Here is a 19,342-nt window from a genome sequence, read left to right as displayed (position 1 = left end):
GCTTTTGCTTTTGCTTATCTTCTGAAAGTTTCATGTCAACTTCTTCCAGCGATATTTGATTACTGCATTCAGTAAGCCAGATTAGTCAGTTTGCATAAAAATTGCAACCCCAATTTTTCATCATCAAATTGCAACACCAATTTTCATCCCCAAATTACAACCCTAATTTTCAATCAAAAATTTCATCCCAAAATTAAAACATCAAACAATCACGACAATGTTAAAACCCCAAATTACACCATGACTTGAAATAGAAGATGAACAAGAAACTCTAACCTGGAAGAAAGAAGAATCAAAGATGGGTTCGCCATATCCAGAGAATTAACAGAGTTGCATTCGATCTCTGGGTGTCGTCTCTTACGCAGGCTTCGTCGGACGGGGGCTCCCTTCGTTTTCATGGTGGCTTCCGATAAGGGGATGGCTTCAATAAACTAGGGTTTATATTACTGGCTGAGACCACTATAAATGGAGGCCATATATGTGAAAAGAAATTGAATCCAAAAGGTTTGAAAATTGATGATAGCATGGTGGTATTGAGAAAATCAACAGACACACGCTATTATGATTATCGGCTGCTCATGAATACGCACTGCAGCAGCAGGGATGGAATGCCCCTCTCCAAGGACCCTCTTGAGCTTCCAATTTCTAATGCTTAAAACTCATTTGATTCATATTTATAGTAAGGTTTTTTGAATTTTTATTGGCCACATAAGACATATTAAATAAATTAATTCATCATAGTAAATATTTTTAATTTTTGGCTGTAAATATATGAATTAAAATAATTCACCAATATTAATGAAATAAAACCTTAAATGAATATGTGACGTTGGATCAAATAATAATTCACAATATTAATCAAATAAAACGTTAAATAAAACCCTAATGCATCCGCGGTTTTGTAAAGTGACCGAGTGACGTAGGACTCTTAAGTGCTTAAAGTAACCCTAAGGACGATGATTTCGTTAATGAGACACGACACCAACCAATGAAACAGGCTTGCCATTAGTGCCGGCTAATGCATCCGCGGTTTCGTTAAGGGACGTTGGACTCTTAAGTTCATAAAGTAAACCTAAGGGTTACTAATTAATAGTATAAAATTAATAGTTTCAAGGTCTTATCCAAGAACTTGCTTTGGTTTAGTGGTAAGAATAAATAAGGATCTGGTTGTTGTTGGTCTTGTGTTTGAATCCACCCCTTGAGGTTTGATTAATATTTTTTTGGGCTAATAAATAATTATAATTTTTTCCGATTACCAATTTCTCAATCAACATATGATATAATATAATCCCCAGTACATATTTTTCGGATTTAATGCAAATTTACTAAATAGAATCTAATAATAGTATAAATTTATAGTTGCAATTACTTTTACAATCAAAAGCTTTGGTTCAGTGGTTAGTAAAATTGAGTGGTTGTTGGTGGTCCTGGCTTCGAATCCACCCCATTATACTTTTTTATAATTTCATGGTGATATTTCATAAACTGCTTTTTTTTGGACCATTTCACCAATATTATTAGAAAAAAAAAAATTAATGACAGCATCCAAGTAGAAACATTATCAGGAAAGGTGAAAATTGTTCTCGCCAAGAACATAGAATCAGGGCATAGTGCCAAGAGTGTGTCGAATGTGATCAGAGATTTTAGAGAGATGAGCTCTTAACTGCTTAGAGAGAGAAAATATAACTGAATTTCAATATTGTTATTGTCAAATGAGCTAAGAGTCCCTTACAATTGGTAACCGTCCCCTATTTATAGATTTGGGGTTGAGCCTTCGTGCCTTTAATTTGTCTAAATGGGCCGGTTGGGCCTTGGGGAGAGCGGCCCAAGGCCCAAGCATGTTCTGCGCCAAAGGTTGAGTCCCCTGGGCGAGGGACCTTGGGGTCTCGCCCAGTCCACAAGTCCACAAGACACCGAGCTCGAAGCATGAGAGCTAAGTGTGTCTTTAAACAGAAGAAACCAAGGCGAGGACTATGAAAGACTAAACAATGATAAAACCTAAAGTTTTTAACAAAATGAAAAAACAATTGCCAACATGGCTGGAAGAACAAAGTAAAAAACCGTCGTATTCTAAACTTTTCGCTGCACCATCCCTTCCCTAGGCAAACTGAGTCCACAAGCAGTCCCAGGGCGATGGTACTTGACCTGCTCTCCTTGCCAGCACTGCGCACGTGCCCTAAATCATGAGACTTTGACGGGTGTCGTGCGTTCGCCACGCGTTGCGCCCTGAAGTAGTTTTTAAGTCAGCAAATCCACTAAATCTCAACTGCCACTTTCGAAACGTCTTTCAGATCGTTTCAGAACCTGTCAGTTTGAATTTGAGCCAATCAACATCCACGGTTACAGCTTTTCTCTTAATGCATCCTTCTCACTCCCCAAAATCTCGCAACCACTCTTACGTCTTTTCCTGACGTCATGGGGCACGATCCCCCCCTTCATGCCCCTACCCTTGACACGTTACCTCCCGCTTCTAGAACCATCCCTTCATAAATCCTAACCTTCTCAAAAAGCTCAAACTTTTAGTTTTCTACTTTTGCCATTGTGACCTTCACACTTCACCATTTTCCTGTAAAGATGTCGAAACGTCAGACCAAGAACTCCAATCGTGACGTTACCGTCGCTACTCCCCTTCGGTATGTTCCTTCTCCGGGGGGCGCTCCTCTTGAAGAAAAAGACATTGCTTATTTCCGGATAAAAACCTAGGAATCGCTGAAGGCCCCTATCCAGGTAGCTCTTCCCGGCGGAACAATGCCCAATCAGCGATCCAATATAGAGCAGGAATTGTCCATTTGGGAGATTTCCTCGAAATCTAGTGGATTCTGCCACGAAAAGCCCCTTGACAGTCTCATGTGCTTTAGCGCTTGTTCGCCCACTGAACGCCCTTGGCTTCACCCCTCAAATCGCTTCGTGGGTGCCCCTCACTTCTTTTATACCTACGAGTATATGTTCACAAGCTTGAGAATCAAATTTCCCTTTTCCCCCTTCATTTGTTCAGTTCTCTAGAGCATCAACATCGCCCCTAGCCAACTTCATCCCAACAGCTGGGCCTTCTTGCGTTGCTTTGAAATTCGGTGTGACACAATTCAGCAAGAGCCTGAACCTTCCCAATTCTTCTACTTCTACCAAGTGCCTGTCCAGCCCCCTTCCCCGCGTAGTTGGGTTGCTCTGGAAGCCAGGACCGGTCGGCAGCGTTTCAACCCCTTTTGGCCCAACATTACTGTCGACATGGCTCGGAAGTTCTTCAAAGTTGTGGTTTCCCATGAATATCCTGAGGTTTTTACTCATAGAGACAGGGTTGCCCAATTCCTGCTTTACTGGACTCGAGAAGTACACCAGGTGATAGACCCGCCCGAGGACTCCTTGACTTCTGTTAATAAAGCAGTTAGCAGCTTCTTAGCCAAACTTCCGGTTTCGGATTGTGCCCCCGTGATTGGTGAACTTTTCCTTCTTTCTTCTACTTTACGTTTTATTTTCTTCTTGTTTTTTTTTTACCTACCTCACCCTCGCTCTTTTTATCCCAGGAGAAATGCACAAAGTCAGTGGGGAGATCTTAGGTTTGTTCAAGAATCAGAAAAAAAAATTTCTTTTCCTCCCCGAGTAAATCTGAACGGTGACAAGGCATCCATGCCGAAATTCCAGGCGGGTGAGAAGCGACCTCTTGGCGAGGAATCTCATCGCCCATCCCTCAAAAAGCTACAACCTTCCAACAGCTTAACCCGCCCTGGCGAATCTTCGCGGGTGATGCCGGTTCCCCCTCCAAATTCTCAAAGTAAATCCGTGGATAGGGCCTTCTCCCAGCCAACAGTTGTCCCGCCGTCCCTTGGTCAAGGCGCGGCATTGGCCGGCGAAACTCCTCCGCCGCCGTCGAATGCTCCCTCTTCGAGCTCTGAGAGTCGAGGGCTGCCATACTCCATATCCCTTACGCCTGCCCAGGTGGCCAAGATGAATGAGAGGGTTCAAGAGGACGGATTAGGCAGTGTGTCCGAAGGCGCGTTGGCGACAGTTCTCCATGCTTTTCACTGCTATAGTCACTCCACCCGAGACGCTGACGCGCTGCGATCTGAGGTATCTCGCCTCCACACCCTCAACGCCCAACTTGCCAAGGAACGTGAGGCACTCACTGCTCAGCTGTTCGCCAAGGAGACTTCCTTTTCCAAAGAGCTAAACGAGCAGTCCTCCCGTGCTGAAGTCAGCTTGGAGTTCCGTGATAGGAAGATTTCTGAATTAGAGAGGAAACTTTCCGAACTGCAGCAAGAGGTGCGGCTGGAATCAAATGTGAGGGCAGATCTATTAGCTTCAATGGACGCTGACCTTGAAAATCTCCGCTCTGAACTAGCAAGGAAAGACAATGAATTGGCGAGGAAAGGTGATGAGCTGGCGAAGAAGGACGAGGAACTGGCAAAGAAAGACGAGGCCTTGTCCCTGGCGAAGCCCCTGGCCCCTTTCGACGCAGAAGCTTTAGAGGCGAAAATCAGGTCCGAAGCTGTTACCGCTGCCCTCTTCGAACGCGGCCGAGGTTTTTTCCTCGCCAAGGCTCAAATCGAGCATCTCCATCCTCAAATTGATCTAAGCCAGATGGGGGCGTTCAAAAAGCTTACTCCTGCAGGTCTAATTGGGGACCCCGACCCTCCAGGCTTCTCTTCCGAGCATTTCCTATCAAACGAAGATGTAGAACGACCATGAAAATGTTAATAACTTTTGTTGTATTAATGCCCCATCCTCTTACTTTTTGAATGAGAATCTTTCGCGCTCTTCTCTCTTCCTCTTTTTTTTTTTTTTTTAACTTCCTTGAACACGTTCCTCAAATCCCAACAGTTTATCGCTGACCACCGTCCTTGGGCATTTAAGCCTTTCAACACAAATTGCACCTCCTTTCAAGGCAAACTCCTCGTAAAACTGCTTCATTATTAACTCTCTGGAGATAAAACTGAAGCTATAAATGGAGTCTAACCGCCGAGTAAAGCTCATATCTCCTCATCTTCCTGAAACATTAAACTTCATCTTTCTTTCAAACATCAAATGCCACAGGAAATGGCATGTTACATCGCTTGTTTGGAAGAGCTCAGGAAAAAAGCTTTTGATGACGATCTCTTCATCAACATCAGGCATCCAAAAGATCCCAATGTATACGACTTGACCAACAAACTGTTGGGAATGGATCTGAGCCCTGAAATGGACGCCATCCTCCGGGATTTTCTCTCCTTCGTGGAAGAGATTCAAGAGCTCTGCCAGCGGGAGCTGGATCTGCTGGAGGAGAAGGAAACGGTGATAACAGCTCTGGAGGCGGTAGAAGAAGGTCCTGAGAAGGAGGAGTTAAGCCGGAAACTCTGTAACTTGGGGTATAGGCAACACCGGTTGGAGCTCGAGAGAACAGAGCAGCGCAAAGAATGTAGGAGAATGAAGAGAGACCCTCCCTTCTAAATGTACTAAGTCGAGTATTTGAATAAAAGTTTGTGTCCCGAATTGTTTTGTCGTGCACTAATAAGATCATGCGAGCAAACAAATAATTGAGTTAGGAAATCATATTGACGTAAACAAATAAATGAAGGAAGAAATGAATATTTAAATGAACAAAAGGTAATTATGCGGGCGAGGCGAGCGGCCCGCGACTTATCTCCGCCTTTTGTTCGTCGTCGTGTAGCACGTGTTTTCAGCACTAGCCTCCCGGTTCTGTGTGAGTAATTTTTCGAGAGTGTGCTACACATAACTAGGACTTTCGCTCGGTATTTTACCAAGGCTTTCATTCGCACCAATATTTCCCGTAAGAGCAGGTGCGACCCCTCCAGCATTATTAGGTGGGGACTTACAATGCTGGGGGCCCAATGGCCATATGGGTTTACCCAGACTTTTAGCCTAGTTAAAAGTGCTTCCCGCGTTTCAGGAAGACTTGACTCGCCCAAATTTCCGGGAGGTTCTTTGGATAAGGAGCTTTATTCACGCACGCCGCCAACCAGTGGCGACGGGAAGCTTATCCGCACACGTCGCCTGCATGGGCTACGATCAGTGCCGGACTTTCCGGAGCGATCCCCAAACATCAATGTCGTGTTGGGATTGCCACCTTCAGGGAATTTTTCCCACCGGGCTACCGTCTCAGTTCGATAGCTAGGAGTATTGCTAAGAATATCCTTTTGTATTTGATTTGTTTAAATTTTTACACCGAGGGATGCCTCGTTAAAAAACTCCCGTGTCGGAGAAAAAGAGTGCATCTTTATTTTTAGTCCTAACTTTCTGGCTGCTTCCTTGATTAGAGTATTACACCTAGCACCTCATTCTCGTCGCCCAGCTCAACTTCCTCGCCGTAGGAGGAAGGGAACCATTGTTGCTCATCTTCACTCTCGGCGTACCTTGGCCTCTTCCTACCGTCCACTGACTGTTCGTATCCTCTTGTATCTCGGCGACTTTCACACCGTTTGTTCTTTCTATTAGCTTTCCCAAAGAGCTGGTCCAATGTAGGTGGCCCCCTGGGAGAGGTTCCTCCTTGTTCTCCGCCAAACAAATCGATGTTGTCTTTTACCAGCGTACTCAAGCGTCACTCTTGCTCCATGGTGAGCCTGGGCCTCGATCGCCAATATTCCTCTACTCTTTCCCTTATCTCGCCCCTTTACCTTCTTTCCCCTATCCAACTTTTCGCCGACCTGCCCTTCTAACTCGCCTGCGTCGTCTTGGTACTGCGCCGCTGGATGTCCCTGCTCGCCCTCAGTCCCTCGGTTCTCGTGACTCCTGTGTCCACCATTATCCTTTCTCTCGGCCATAGGAGTTAAGGCTATGGTCGCGACACTTCTTCACTCCTCCCTGATCTATTGTTATCCTTCCCACCCGTCCGCAGGGTAGCGGGTATTTCATCACGAGGTGAACTGAGGATATAACTGCACGAAGGCGATTCAAAATGTTCCGCCCTATAATGACATTATAAGCTGACACAACCTGCAAGACCAAGTACCTTATCTTCAGAAGTTTGGAATCCTCGCCTACTCCAAAAACCGTGTCCAGTTCCACGTAACCGCGCACTTGAACTTGCTTTCCTGAGAATCCCACCAAATTCCCTGTGTATGGCCTTAGGTCTTCGTCCCCCAGTCCCAGCTGCTCGAATGCATTCCCGTAGATTATATCGGCTGAGCTACCTTGGTCCAACAGCACCCTCCTCATGTTGAAACCCCTGATTCTTACCATTACCACTAAGGGATCGTCTGTATGGGTCTCGACTCCTTCAAAATCTGCAGACGACACTATTATGTTTGAGTGGTTGTCCTCGAACCAAGCCGAGCAGACTTCCATCGGCGGTGTTTCCCCTGTTAGTTTTTGCCCCCTTATCGATGTACCGCCGTGGCCCCCGTGGCCCCCAACAATGATCACGTTAGCCGTTTCCACAGTTTCTTCGTCCTCGCCGCTTTCGACTTCCTCAGCTTCCTTTCTCTTCGCCACCCACGGTTGTCTCGCCTTGATTAGCCGCTTGATTTGACCCTTGAGTGTAAAGCAGTCGGTGGTGTCGTGGCCTTCCAAGTTGTGGTGTTCACACCATTTGAGCATATTCCTCACTTCGCGTCCTAGCTTCGTGCTGCACTTTCCTTCCTTGCTTACGTCCTCGACTCCCGCTTCAAAGAGCGACTTTGTTAGCTCCTTACTTGTGCGTCCCTTCAGCCTCATTCGCCGGTTCGCCTCAACTGTTCGGCGAGATCGCCGACTGAGTTGTTCTGCCTTGCCTTTCTTAACAAGTCGATCAGCTTTTTTAGACCTTCGCTCACGATTTGCTTTCTCCTCCTGTATCCGTTCTCTCGCTAGCTCTACGCTCGCCGCCCTCTCTTGCTTCCTTTTGTGCGCTTCAATTCCTTCTTCGAGGATGTAGTCTTGCGCTCTGGCACAGACTTCTATCATTGAAGTTTCCAGTTCCCTGCTTAGCTCGCGCTTAAACTTTCCCCAGGATAAACCACCTTTGAAAGCGCACACGCACATGCGTGGCTCCAGCTCTTCAAACCTTACGGACGCGGCACTATATCGTTTCGTATATTGTTCCAAGGTTTCACGCTCCCGCTGCCGCATGTCAAACAGGTCCTCGATCGCTCTCGCAGAAAAGTGATCAAGGAATTTTGATGAGAAGTCGCGGAACTTGGCTAGGGATCCCTGAGGCAAAGCCACAAACCAATCCATAGCTTCTCCTCGGAGCGTGAATGGGAATATTCTAACCTTTACCGCGTCAGAAACCGCGTTTATTGCCATCCTTGCATTGAAATGAAGTAAATGATCCTTCGGATCGGTTTCCCCGCCGTACGCCTCCAACGCGAGGTGTATCATACCGTCGGGCATTGTCACCTCCCGCATTGCTGCCGAGAAAGGCTTAACCTCAGCAGCGACCTCAGCTGCATTTTCTTCTTGATTCCACTACCGAAGGTGATAGTAACTCAACTGTTCTTGAAGACACTCATTTTGTAATCGCAAGTCTTTGCTTAAAGCACGACGTGCCTCTGCGCGGCGGTGTCGATTCAACCTCGCAGTGCGCGGGGAAGAGATGTAGCTTTGTTCCAGCTCCTTGCCTTGTTGTTGTCGAGAAGGCTCCATCGGGCTTTGTTGACTGGCCGAGAATTCAACCACACAAACTCACACAAATTCTTGCAGAAAATCGAACTTCTCCCAATCAAATCGTGGATCGCGCAGGATCTGTATCACAATCTTCCAAGAAAAACTGCAAAGAAGACGAGCTTAACGCAACTGAATCACGTTCCACGTAGTCCGGGAATTGAAATCTACTACTCCCCACAGACGACGCCAAATGTTCTCGCCAAGAACATAGAATCAGGGCATAGTGCCAAGAGTGTGTGGAATATGATCAGAGATTTTAGAGAGATGAGCTCTTAACTGCTTAGAGAGAGAAAATATAACTGAATTTCAATATTGTTATTGTCAAATGAGCTAAGAGTCCCTTACAATTGGTAACCGTCCCTTATTTATAGATTTGGGGTTGGGCCTTCGTGCCTTTAATCTGTCTAAATGGGCCGGTTGGGCCTTGGGGAGAGCGGCCCAAGGCCCAGGCATGCTCCGCGCCTAAGGTTAAGTCCCCTGGGCGAGGGACCCTGGGGTCTCGCCCAGTCCAAAAATCATTGTCTAAATCTTCCAGTACATAAACAGACCGCAACAACAAATTACATCAAGTTTTTGCAAATTTGGTAAACAAAAGTCATTGCATGTCAGTAACTTGGACTAAACTAATCCTTCTTTGCCATCTTTGCTCTCCTCTCAACCTCATGAATAGTGGACAAAAACTGCTGACTTCCACTAGAAGAAGGGAAAAAGGAATATGGCGGGAACGAATGGAAAATCTGGCTAGTTGGGGGAAATTGAGGAAACATATTCATTCCATCCCAAAAATTCAGTAGAGGACCTGCAACATCAATTTGTGGACTTGCTGCTGGTGATAAGACATCGCGTTCATTAGCTTCCAAACTACCAACATTGTCATTATCTCCAACCTATAGTTTGTACCAAAATATTAGTTAATATTCATTCAATTACAATGATGTAAAATAAATCAAGGCATCAATAAACAGGGTGTTTACGCTTGCCTTTCTTTTAGCTTTGCCTATATGCCTTGAAGTAGAACCTCCATTATCTCCTCCTGCTAATGACACCACAGTCTGCAGTTGCAAAGAAAAGAATCAAAACATTGAGTTTCAATAAACAAATAACAATAACAAAATGCCAAAAACAAGAAACAAGATTGACTTACATTTTCAGTAATGCTATCATCATCCAGCTCAACTGATGAATCTCCTTCATCATCTCCGACGCCCTCAAATAATGTAGGACATGTCCTGATTGTGTGGCCACTCTTTCTGCAATTAGAACAGAGTCTTTTCTTCTTCTTAGTCTTCAACTTCTTTCGTGCAGCTCGGGTTCTCACAACAATAGGATCACGAATCACAAATAAATTTCGTTCAGTAGATTTCAGATGACGACGTTTCTGAACTTTCGATACCAGTTTGTATATATCCTCAATTAAGACTGAAAAATCTGAAGCATCATCAGCGGCGTATTCACTAAGAAAATTGCATGCAGCTGAAATGGCATCTCTACGCAACAATTTCACTTTTTCAGAATCAAACTCAATGGAGGGTATTGTGTGTATGAAATCCACCTTCGCAGTCTTCAACCACCGGTTGGAAACAAGAGATGCAAGAAATGTGGTGAAGTCCTCAATCCTCATAGCACATATGATGTGAGAACAAGGAATGCCCTTAAAATCAGATAGCCCACAATCACACTCAAATGTAATCTGATTCTTATCATAAACAACCAAGAATTGAGAACTGGACCTGCCACACACACTCAGCTTTATCATTATAGTGTTGCAAACCTCTGACCTTTCAACAAGGTTAAGGCTCAAAGCTTGTTCCATGACATGCCTGACTTCCCTAAACATATTTCTGGTCAACAGTTTTGCATCTCCTTGTTCAATGCCACTCAAAGCAGTGGTTAACACAGGCTCCCCATAACATGACCTAAAGTCAGAGGATAACTCATTGTGCCTATACTCTTCCAAAGCTCTCTCAAAATTATAAGTGAAATCCAGCATGCTATTTTTGCACGACACATAGTTCTTAATGAAAGAGTTGATACCTTCGCATAGCGAGGTAGTCCTAATGGCAGCAAAAAATCTCGCTCTCATAAATGCAGCAGCCCACATCTCCTTTGTTTCATACATTTGTTTAATCCATTTGTCCTCACCAAGATCATACTTTTCAACCATAGACTCCCACTTTGATTCAAACCGCTGAGGACTGAAATTACCAAAGATCAAATAGTTAAAGTCATCTAAGAAATTAGCCAAATGAATTTTCTTAACTGCATTTTGCTGAATGTGCCATCCACAAAGGCTGTGGGTTGAATTTGGAAACACAACCTTTATAGCCTCACGCATAGCTTTATCTCCATCTGTCACGAAAGCTTTAGGATGCTTCCCAAACATAGCTCCTTCCAATCTCTGCAAAACCCACTTGTAAGTATCCACGGTCTCGTCAGAAACCAATGCACAGGCAAAAATGGTAGTCTCCTTGTGATGATTGTAACCAGAAAATATAACAACAGGCTTGTTGTACTTGTTCTTTTTGTAAGTGCTGTCAAACACTACTACATCTCCAAAAGCTTGGTAGTCAAGACGACTGGTTCCATCACACCAAAACTAATTTTCAAGATTATCATTAACTGTTCTCGTGAACTTGAAATAGAACATAGAATCCTTCTCCCCTTTCCGCGTAAAATAGTTTAATGAACCAGCAGCATCACCAGCACCTAAACTTATCCTTTTATTCTTATCAACATGGTTGTACAAGTCCTTTTTCAAAAAACCAACTGAATCATGACCTCCTTTTTGTCCCATCATGAGACCCATTATGTTGCAACTCCTCACGCCATACAGCTTTAGTGTGTCAACTTGAGCCTTGTCACCATTAGTCAATTCCCTGAATATCGGGATTAAATGAACTTGCTGAGCCGGTGTTAAATCATGATTGTGCTCAGGTTCAAAATAAAAAACCCTCCACTTCTTAGACTTTGCCTCGAAACGTACACGAAATTTAGCTTGGCATGATACTCTGGTAATTGGCTTAGCCTCTTTCACTCGACTAACCTTTTTCAAATGTTTCTCATGTCTCTCACCCTCCCTATTACAAACAAGCTGGCGACTAATAACATCACCCTTTGCATCGCGCCGAACGTCATCCTTCCTAACCCCAAAACCTTTAAACTGGGCATAGTGCTGGTAAAACTCAATGGCATCTTGCTCAGACAAAAACTCCAGCTCCCTAATTTCATCAATGCTCAACTCGGGAATTAACTTGCACTGTTGCTGGCCCTCCTCATTATTGACCACATCATCTCCATCATAATTACCTGAGATATCATCCGGATCCTCAGACTCATTCATGCCTCCAGAATTAGACAAGTTCACACGAGACTCTTCATTAATTTCCGCAATTTCAGGACAACCTACAATGAAACAGAAACATTAATCCCAGCTCTTAGTTCTTCCTTGTAATAAGAAACTCAGAAAAACATCTAAATGAAACAACACCAAGGGCATAACTAAACATCCTAAATCCCATGAAGGACATTAATCCCAGTATTTTTGAAAACTAATTGACTCCAATCCGAAAACCCTAATCCCTAAAATCACACAAACACGAATCGGGTTTTAAATTTTTTGAAAGGATTTGTATTGTCATTGACTGTGACGATAAAACCATAAACCCTAAATTCATAATAAGCATGAATCCCAGATTTTTTTGAAAAACTAATGCACTCAAGAATCCAAAGCTTTTAAACCCTAATCCCCAAAATCTTACAAACAACATTGTACAATCGGGTTTTCAAATTCAAAATAAAGCATACAAAACACGATTCGGCTATTCAACTAAAAAATAATGGAAGATATTTTAGAAAATAAACCTTTAGATTTTGAATCTTCACCCGTGAAGGAGAACGCAGATGGAGGATGAATCAAAACGAGTATTTCATCGATTCACGTAGCAGAGAAATTAGGGGAACACGAATTTGGTGTCTTGTCTGTTGGTGAAGATGAGTGCAGTATTCGAGGGAGAGTAGAACAGAGACAGAGAGTGAGAGGTTGGAAGAGTGAGAGGTTGAAGATGAGTGGAAGATGAATCAGTTGCAATGTTCAATGATGGTGAAATCTAATTTTTTACCACAGCCAAGTTTCAAACAATTGCTATAAGGCCCTTCCTATTTTTAATATAAGTATATTTTTCGATTTATTGGAAAAAGGCTGAAAATGGATGGAGAAATTAAAATCAGATATAGTAGTGGCCACATGTCACATTCCTATTGCACAGACCCCATGGAGGCACCACACCCACACTTTGGGGCAGGCACCACAGAATTTACCATCAAACAAATATTTCACATAATTTAAGAAACATCTTTAAAGTAGTTGGTATCTTTTCCAATGTACCACAAAATAAAGTTGTTGGTAACTTGGTATCATTAAATTGTTATTGCCACCACCCAATCTCTAGTTATGTCACCTTTAAAGTGCGCAAAAATTAAAATTAAGGAAATAATTTCTCTAAACCACCCACCACCCAACTTTCATTACAAACTCTCTCACTAAACAAACAAGATCTTCTTCTTCTTCTTCTTCTTCTTCTTCTTCTTCTTCTTCTTCTTCTTCTTCTTCTTCTTCTTCTTCTTCTTCTTCATTTCCCTCTTTACTCGGTTTTCTTCTTCTTCTTCTCCATTGATCCACTAACGCCCACACCAAGCCACCACTGTAGCCATCACTATTCGGTGTCGCTTGCTCCCATTCTCCTTTTCAGTCATCGTGAACTAGTAAGCAATCGTTTCTCCCGACTTCTTTATTTTTTCGCACTTTAAAGTGTGTTACCTACGAACTTTAAAGTGTGAAGGCAACACACATTCGCACTTTAAAGTGTGGTTTCTCAATGCCATGTTGCAATAACCATTCGCCACTTATAATATTTGAATTCCCCAATTTTGGTACAAATATGGCCAAAACAAAAAAATTGAATCGCCCACGTTAAGCCCTCGTTGATCAATCAACTATTGATGCCCCCGTGTGCAGACCTCTGACGATGTCAAAACGTAGAAGGAGAACCCAATCCCGTGCACCTGATCCGGTGATTGTGCCTGAAACTGATGATATGATTGATAACAAGATTGATGATGATATGATTGATAACAAGAATGATGATGATGATGATGATGATGATGAGGAGGAGGAGGAGGAGGAGGAGGCAGTTTACTTTTATGGGGGCCTTTTAACTTGTCATTGCTGAAGAGTTTTAAGTCTCATTTTGCCAATCAAGTATTGAAGGCTTACACTACACCAAATGATGAGAAGTCTCGGGGCCTTTTGAAAATTTACTATCATGGAAGACATTTTCAAACATAACCAGAGTACCACAATGATTTCCTAAAGGCAATGGTTCGAGATGTTGGTCTTGAGCCCTTGATGACATGCAATCTGCTCACCGTTGTCAAGGGCATGTTGTCAATATTTGTAGAGAGATGACATTATGACACGTTGTCCTTTCATACGCTGGACGACGTCTTTACATTTCTACATATCCCTGTCACAGAGGATTTCTTTACACTTTCTAGTCTCACTCGGGAAGAGGTTGTTGTTGTGTTGGTTGACCAGCTTCATGTGGATGAGTCCGAGGTTGCTGATGAGGTTCAAAAGTGCAATGGAGTGTATGTTCGTTACTCATGACTTAATGATGTTGCAGAGGCAAGTGCGGGTGTGAACAGAAGAGCGGATGCTAAAGCATTCTTGCTACGGTTGGTGAGGATGACCCTCTTCTGTGGAAAGGGCAACAACAAGGTCAGTTGTTTCATGACCTATCTAAAGTAGGAAATAATGCTTGGGGTGAAGCCCCATTAGCCTTTCTATAGGAACATCTTAAGGATGCCAGTAGGGACAACACTAACAGCTGTAGATGGTACTTGAATTTGTTCCAGGTTTGTCACATTTTGTTTGTTGATTTCTTTGAAATGAACATTTTTTCCTTCGGTAACTCTAACAAATTACTTTTGTTTGATTACAAGCCTGGATCTTTGAGCATTTTCCTGCCTTGATATCTGATAGGAAGTCGAACTCCGTCTATACCAAGGGCTATGCGATGGAAAAGGAAGAAGAGGAATATGCTCATTTTACTTTTGTTTTTTATACCAAAACAATTTCTTAATAAACCAAAAAGGGAAATTTTACTAATCAAGAAAAAACAATTACAATCCCAAATGGGCATAAATACATCTAATTTTACATACAAGCTAAATTAGCAAGTTGGTCATATGTGCAATTTCTCTTGAGACGGTTGATTTAGACAAGATGCTTTTAGATTAGGCCCCACACACGTTATGACAATTAACTCCCTCCTCAAAAGTTATCCTCTGGATCATTTCTTTAGAGCTTACATTAGCCTCCCATCTCTTGATATTATTGATCCGGTCAAGTTGTTGTTTCCTTGAGGACCCAACTATTGAACCACCATGACTAGAGTGAACCTTAGCAAGTTTGACATATCTGAAAAAAGGATACTCAACACCTACATTAGCACATTTTCATATCCAAATCGGAATATCCAACATGAAATATGCCAAACTATCTAATGTTATGGATGATATCCAAGGAACTGAACCCCATACATTGTACACAAGGGAGAATAAAACTTAGTAAAATTGTGTGACAAAGAGATACACATAAACCCATATATATAGCCTATGATGAAGCATATGAATTAACCGTCAAAATAATGTTTAACATATGTATTCATTGAAATTTGAGAGTTTCACAAGTTTCAAGAGTTACTGACTCAACCTTGGCTGGTGGGCTCGCATACATAACACACTTTAAAGTATGTAGTTGTCACCATTTTAAATTGCATGGGTAAAACACTTTGAAATTTAAGGCTAGCATAAGTAGATATGGGGGTGGTGGTAGTAAATTTTCCCTTAAATTTATTCCAAATTTATACAACTTTCCAAAATTACTCTGACATACTTTTCTTAATTTCTATTCATCATTAATGAGTTTCATAGTGGAAAGAGAGAAATGTCAATTAAATAAGAATATTGTTATAAAAAAAATTGATGCACCATAAAATCTAAGTTGATTCTTTATTTGGTTCTTATAAATAGAACAGAGGGAGTAGTTTATTTTATTTTATTTTTATGTTGATTAGTTTTTGCTGCTATACAAAGGAGAACATAGAGGACAACCAATGTGATTTTTAATTCACTTGATAAATGAGTTTTTTCCCCATAAAATAGCGAATTATTGATTTTAGTCCCATTTAATTTTTTCATTGATTTTGGTCTCTTTAAATAGTGAATTATTGATTTTTTTTTCTCCATTCATTTTTGTGGCATTTTATGGAAGTTGAAACAACCACTAACACATTTTATGGCGGTTTGTGCACTAGTGACGGAATTTAAACCCTAAGGTAGCGTTTGATAGACACATCTGAACGGGACGGAACATGACATATAGGTTATGTTCTGTGTCCGCTATGTTTTTAAGATGGAACATAACAGGACAAAAAGCTCCAGGAACGAGACATTTTGGTTTCGTAGAAAAGGGTGGAACGGAAGGGAACAGAACATAACACTTTATTAAAATTATGGCTTAATCCTCAAATTGGTCCCTGTCTTTGTCTCACCGTCTGAACCAAGTCCCTGACCGGGAAAATTTGTGCAATAAATCCCTATCTTTGAAAAACGTATAGGCATGCTGACTCAATAAATGAAGCCGACATGGATTTTTTTTTTAAATTAAAAAATTACACATCTGAAAAAGAAAAAGAAAATCTGAAAAAAAAATTACCAAAACAAATCAGATCATCTCCTTCATCTTCTCATAATATAACCCAAAAAAAAATCAAATCATCTCCTTAATGAGGCCACTGAACACAAAATTATTGAACCCAGAAATTCTCATATCATCTCCTCCTCCTTTATTTTTCCAAAGCAGAGTGATCTGAGATGAAAGCAAAGTAATTTATGGATTAGGACACAATCACCTACATTTTCACGCACCCTCAACCCCATCTTCAACTATTCTGACGAAAAAAACCAACTTCACTCATTATAACACCCCACCACCATGTGAATTGAAAAAACAAAGGATGCCCATAAGCGTTAGTTGCAGAAAGCATGCAACTTTACAGACAAAACTCAAAAGAAACTAAGTATGAGAAAATGATGACATGGGAGCAACCTTGCAAAGCACCTGGGCTACCCATGACAACACTGAGGTAGAAAGTAACCCTTGATGCTGCAAAACGGCGATGGACCCACCCAAACCAAACACAACCTTCAGAGCCACCACACTTTCGTCCACCTCGCAGCTTCTGCGCCTTCACTTCATTCCAATGTTGAGATCTGACCACCACAACCTTTACCCTCTCTACCGAGCCAGAAAAACAACAACGAATGAGAAGGATACAGAGAAAGAGAACCTCAAATCAAACCAGCACACCCCAACCTCCATGAGACCCAAAGCCCCAAACACTTCGATCTCGCCGCTTCGATCTAAAATCTGAACTTTCATGCCTCTAAACACTTCGATCTCGTCGCCTTGATCTCCTCTCCAAACACTTTATGTTGCTTCGAGGGCTTTTTGGAGAGGTTCCTCATATCTGAGAAGAGAATGAGATTCGGGATTGGGGAAGGGGAACCAGTGGATGGATGGTGAAGAAGAGGGAAGGAGTGGGAGGAGAAGGTGGGGTTCGGGAAGGGGAAAGGATGACTAGAGAAAAGACGGGGAACAGAGTAGAAAAGGTTGGTGCTTTGAGGAAAATTTGGGTGCTTTTTGTGGAAAAGTCCAGAAATTGCTGGGTTTGAAGATGAAGGTGGATGTGAACATGGGAGGTTGATGAAGATGAACATGGGTTTCGTTTTGGTTGCTGGGTATGGGTGGGGTTGCTGAAGGTGGGGGTGGGTTTTTGGGTGGTGAAGGTTGATGAAGATGACTATGGGTTTGGTTTTGTTGAAGATGATTTGGGGTTAATTTGGGGGAATTTAGTTTTGCTAATTAAATTAGGGTTAGAATTAGTTTTAGGTTTTAATTTTGTTAATTATATGATGTGTAATATTTTTTATTTTTTTAAAATCCACGTCAGCTTCATTTATTGAGTCAGCATGCCATTTCATCACGACGGCGGATCCGGCCACTGAGAGCGTGATGGCCCCTAAGCGCGGCTTGGATGTGTGGCTCCGTTCTGAAGTTGTTGTTGCATGCTTGCAATGTTTTGTTTGGGAAAATAACAACTTTTTTTTTATAGGCAGGGAAAAGAACAACCTGATCTTGATTTCCTTTCCTTCTCAAATGTTCTTTTAAAAAATAAAAAAAACTTCTCAAAAGTTTCTTTTGCTGCTTCGGAAAAGTTTCTCAAAAGTTTCTAATCAGTCCATTTATTATATGTTCATTTGTATAAAATAATATATAATATATAACATATATGAAAAAATTGAAAAAATTATTCTGTTGAAAACAATTTTAAAGCTTAATAAAACATTAAATATAAAGCTTAATAAAACTTTATGGTCCAGACCTGTCTGTTGTATGTTTACCAAACACAATGCACTGAACATTATTGTCATGTTTCATCCCGTTCTGTTCTGTTCCGTTCTGTCATGTTCTGTTCGATTTCCAAACGCTACCAGGTAGCGTTTGGTGACGGAACGGAACATGAAAAAACATAACGGAACGGGACATAACAGGACAATAATGTTCTATATATGTGTTTTGTTTGGTAACTCCAAGTCAATAGAACAGAATCATGATTTTAATTACATATATAACTCTGCATGTTTAATATTTGATTGAGGAAAACAAATTGAACTAAATTGAACATTTTGCATAGAAACCATTTGTTATTGCTTACTTCATGAAATAATCATTTATTTCTTTAAAATAATCACTTATATATTGTTTAAGTTGTTTCAGTATGCTATTGAAAAAAAACAGAAACCTAATTATTTGTTTAAGCTATTTTAAGTGCGTTTGTTTAGATTAAAAAATATTGATTTTTAACTATAATTTTTTTTAAGAGATTTTGAGAAAAGCATAAGTTGATTTGTGTTCGACTACTCTAATTAAAATCATTTTTTTTTTTATCTCCCCCCATCTATCATCATTGATTTTCATTATAAGCTAAAGTAGTTGTTTCAAATAATTTGTTTCACCTTCAGCTGAAACAAGCACAAAAAGTGATTTTTCCAAAATAAGTTGAATTAAACGCACTCTAATTGGCTCGTTTATCATTGCTTACAAAAACTGATTTTACTTTTGAAAGAATAATTGATTTTATTTTAATTAAGTTGATTCTTGTTTGACTACTCTAATTAAAATCATTTTTTATCTCCTCTCATCTATCATCATAGGTTTTCATTATAAGCTAAAGTAACTATTTCAAATAATATGTTTTCAGCTTCAGCTGAAACAAACACAAAATATGATATTTGATTTTAAAAGTGATTTTTTGATTAAAAAGTGATTTTTCCAAAATAAGTTGAATCAAACGCACTCTAATTGACTCGTTTATCATTACTTACAAAAAGTGATTTTACTTTTAAAAAAATAATTGATTTTATTTTAAGTGATTTTTTTGAAAAAGTAGATTTTCATTTAACTTTGTCTACAAATATAATAAGTGCTTTCAATTTCATAAATGATTTTAAACTGTTTAGATACATAAAATTTCAAATATAAATTAGGGGTATTTTTGAACTTGCAAAAGTTTTAAGAGAATGTTCTGTTCCGTTCCCTTCCGTTCCACCTTTTTCTAGGGAACCCAAGTGTCCCGTTCCTGGA

The 19,342-nt window shown here is 41.1% G+C and overlaps 2 protein-coding genes across 2 annotated transcripts; both read right to left on the bottom strand.

Annotated features, from left to right (window-relative positions):
• Positions 1–6,732: 6,732 nt before the first annotated feature.
• LOC130724956 (uncharacterized) lies at positions 6,733–8,316 on the bottom strand. Its single transcript, XM_057576223.1, has one exon. It carries the CDS (start codon positions 8,314–8,316, stop codon positions 6,733–6,735), a length of 1,584 nt encoding a protein of 527 aa, XP_057432206.1.
• Positions 8,317–9,197: 881 nt separating this feature from the next.
• LOC130724955 (protein FAR1-RELATED SEQUENCE 5-like) lies at positions 9,198–13,326 on the bottom strand. The gene is made up of 5 exons (XM_057576222.1): positions 13,257–13,326; positions 11,208–11,976; positions 9,719–11,150; positions 9,555–9,626; positions 9,198–9,461 (listed from the first exon to the last, which is right to left on the bottom strand). Exons 1-5 carry the CDS (start codon positions 13,324–13,326, stop codon positions 9,198–9,200), a joined length of 2,607 nt encoding a protein of 868 aa, XP_057432205.1.
• Between the last annotated feature and the right edge of the window lie 6,016 nt (positions 13,327–19,342).

This window comes from Lotus japonicus, chromosome 6, assembly GCF_012489685.1.
Source record: "Lotus japonicus ecotype B-129 chromosome 6, LjGifu_v1.2".
In the NCBI taxonomy this organism is placed as follows: Eukaryota; Viridiplantae; Streptophyta; class Magnoliopsida; order Fabales; family Fabaceae; genus Lotus; species Lotus japonicus.
The sequence above is the reverse complement of the archived record's forward strand: the minus strand, read 5'-3'. Positions and strand labels throughout refer to the sequence as shown.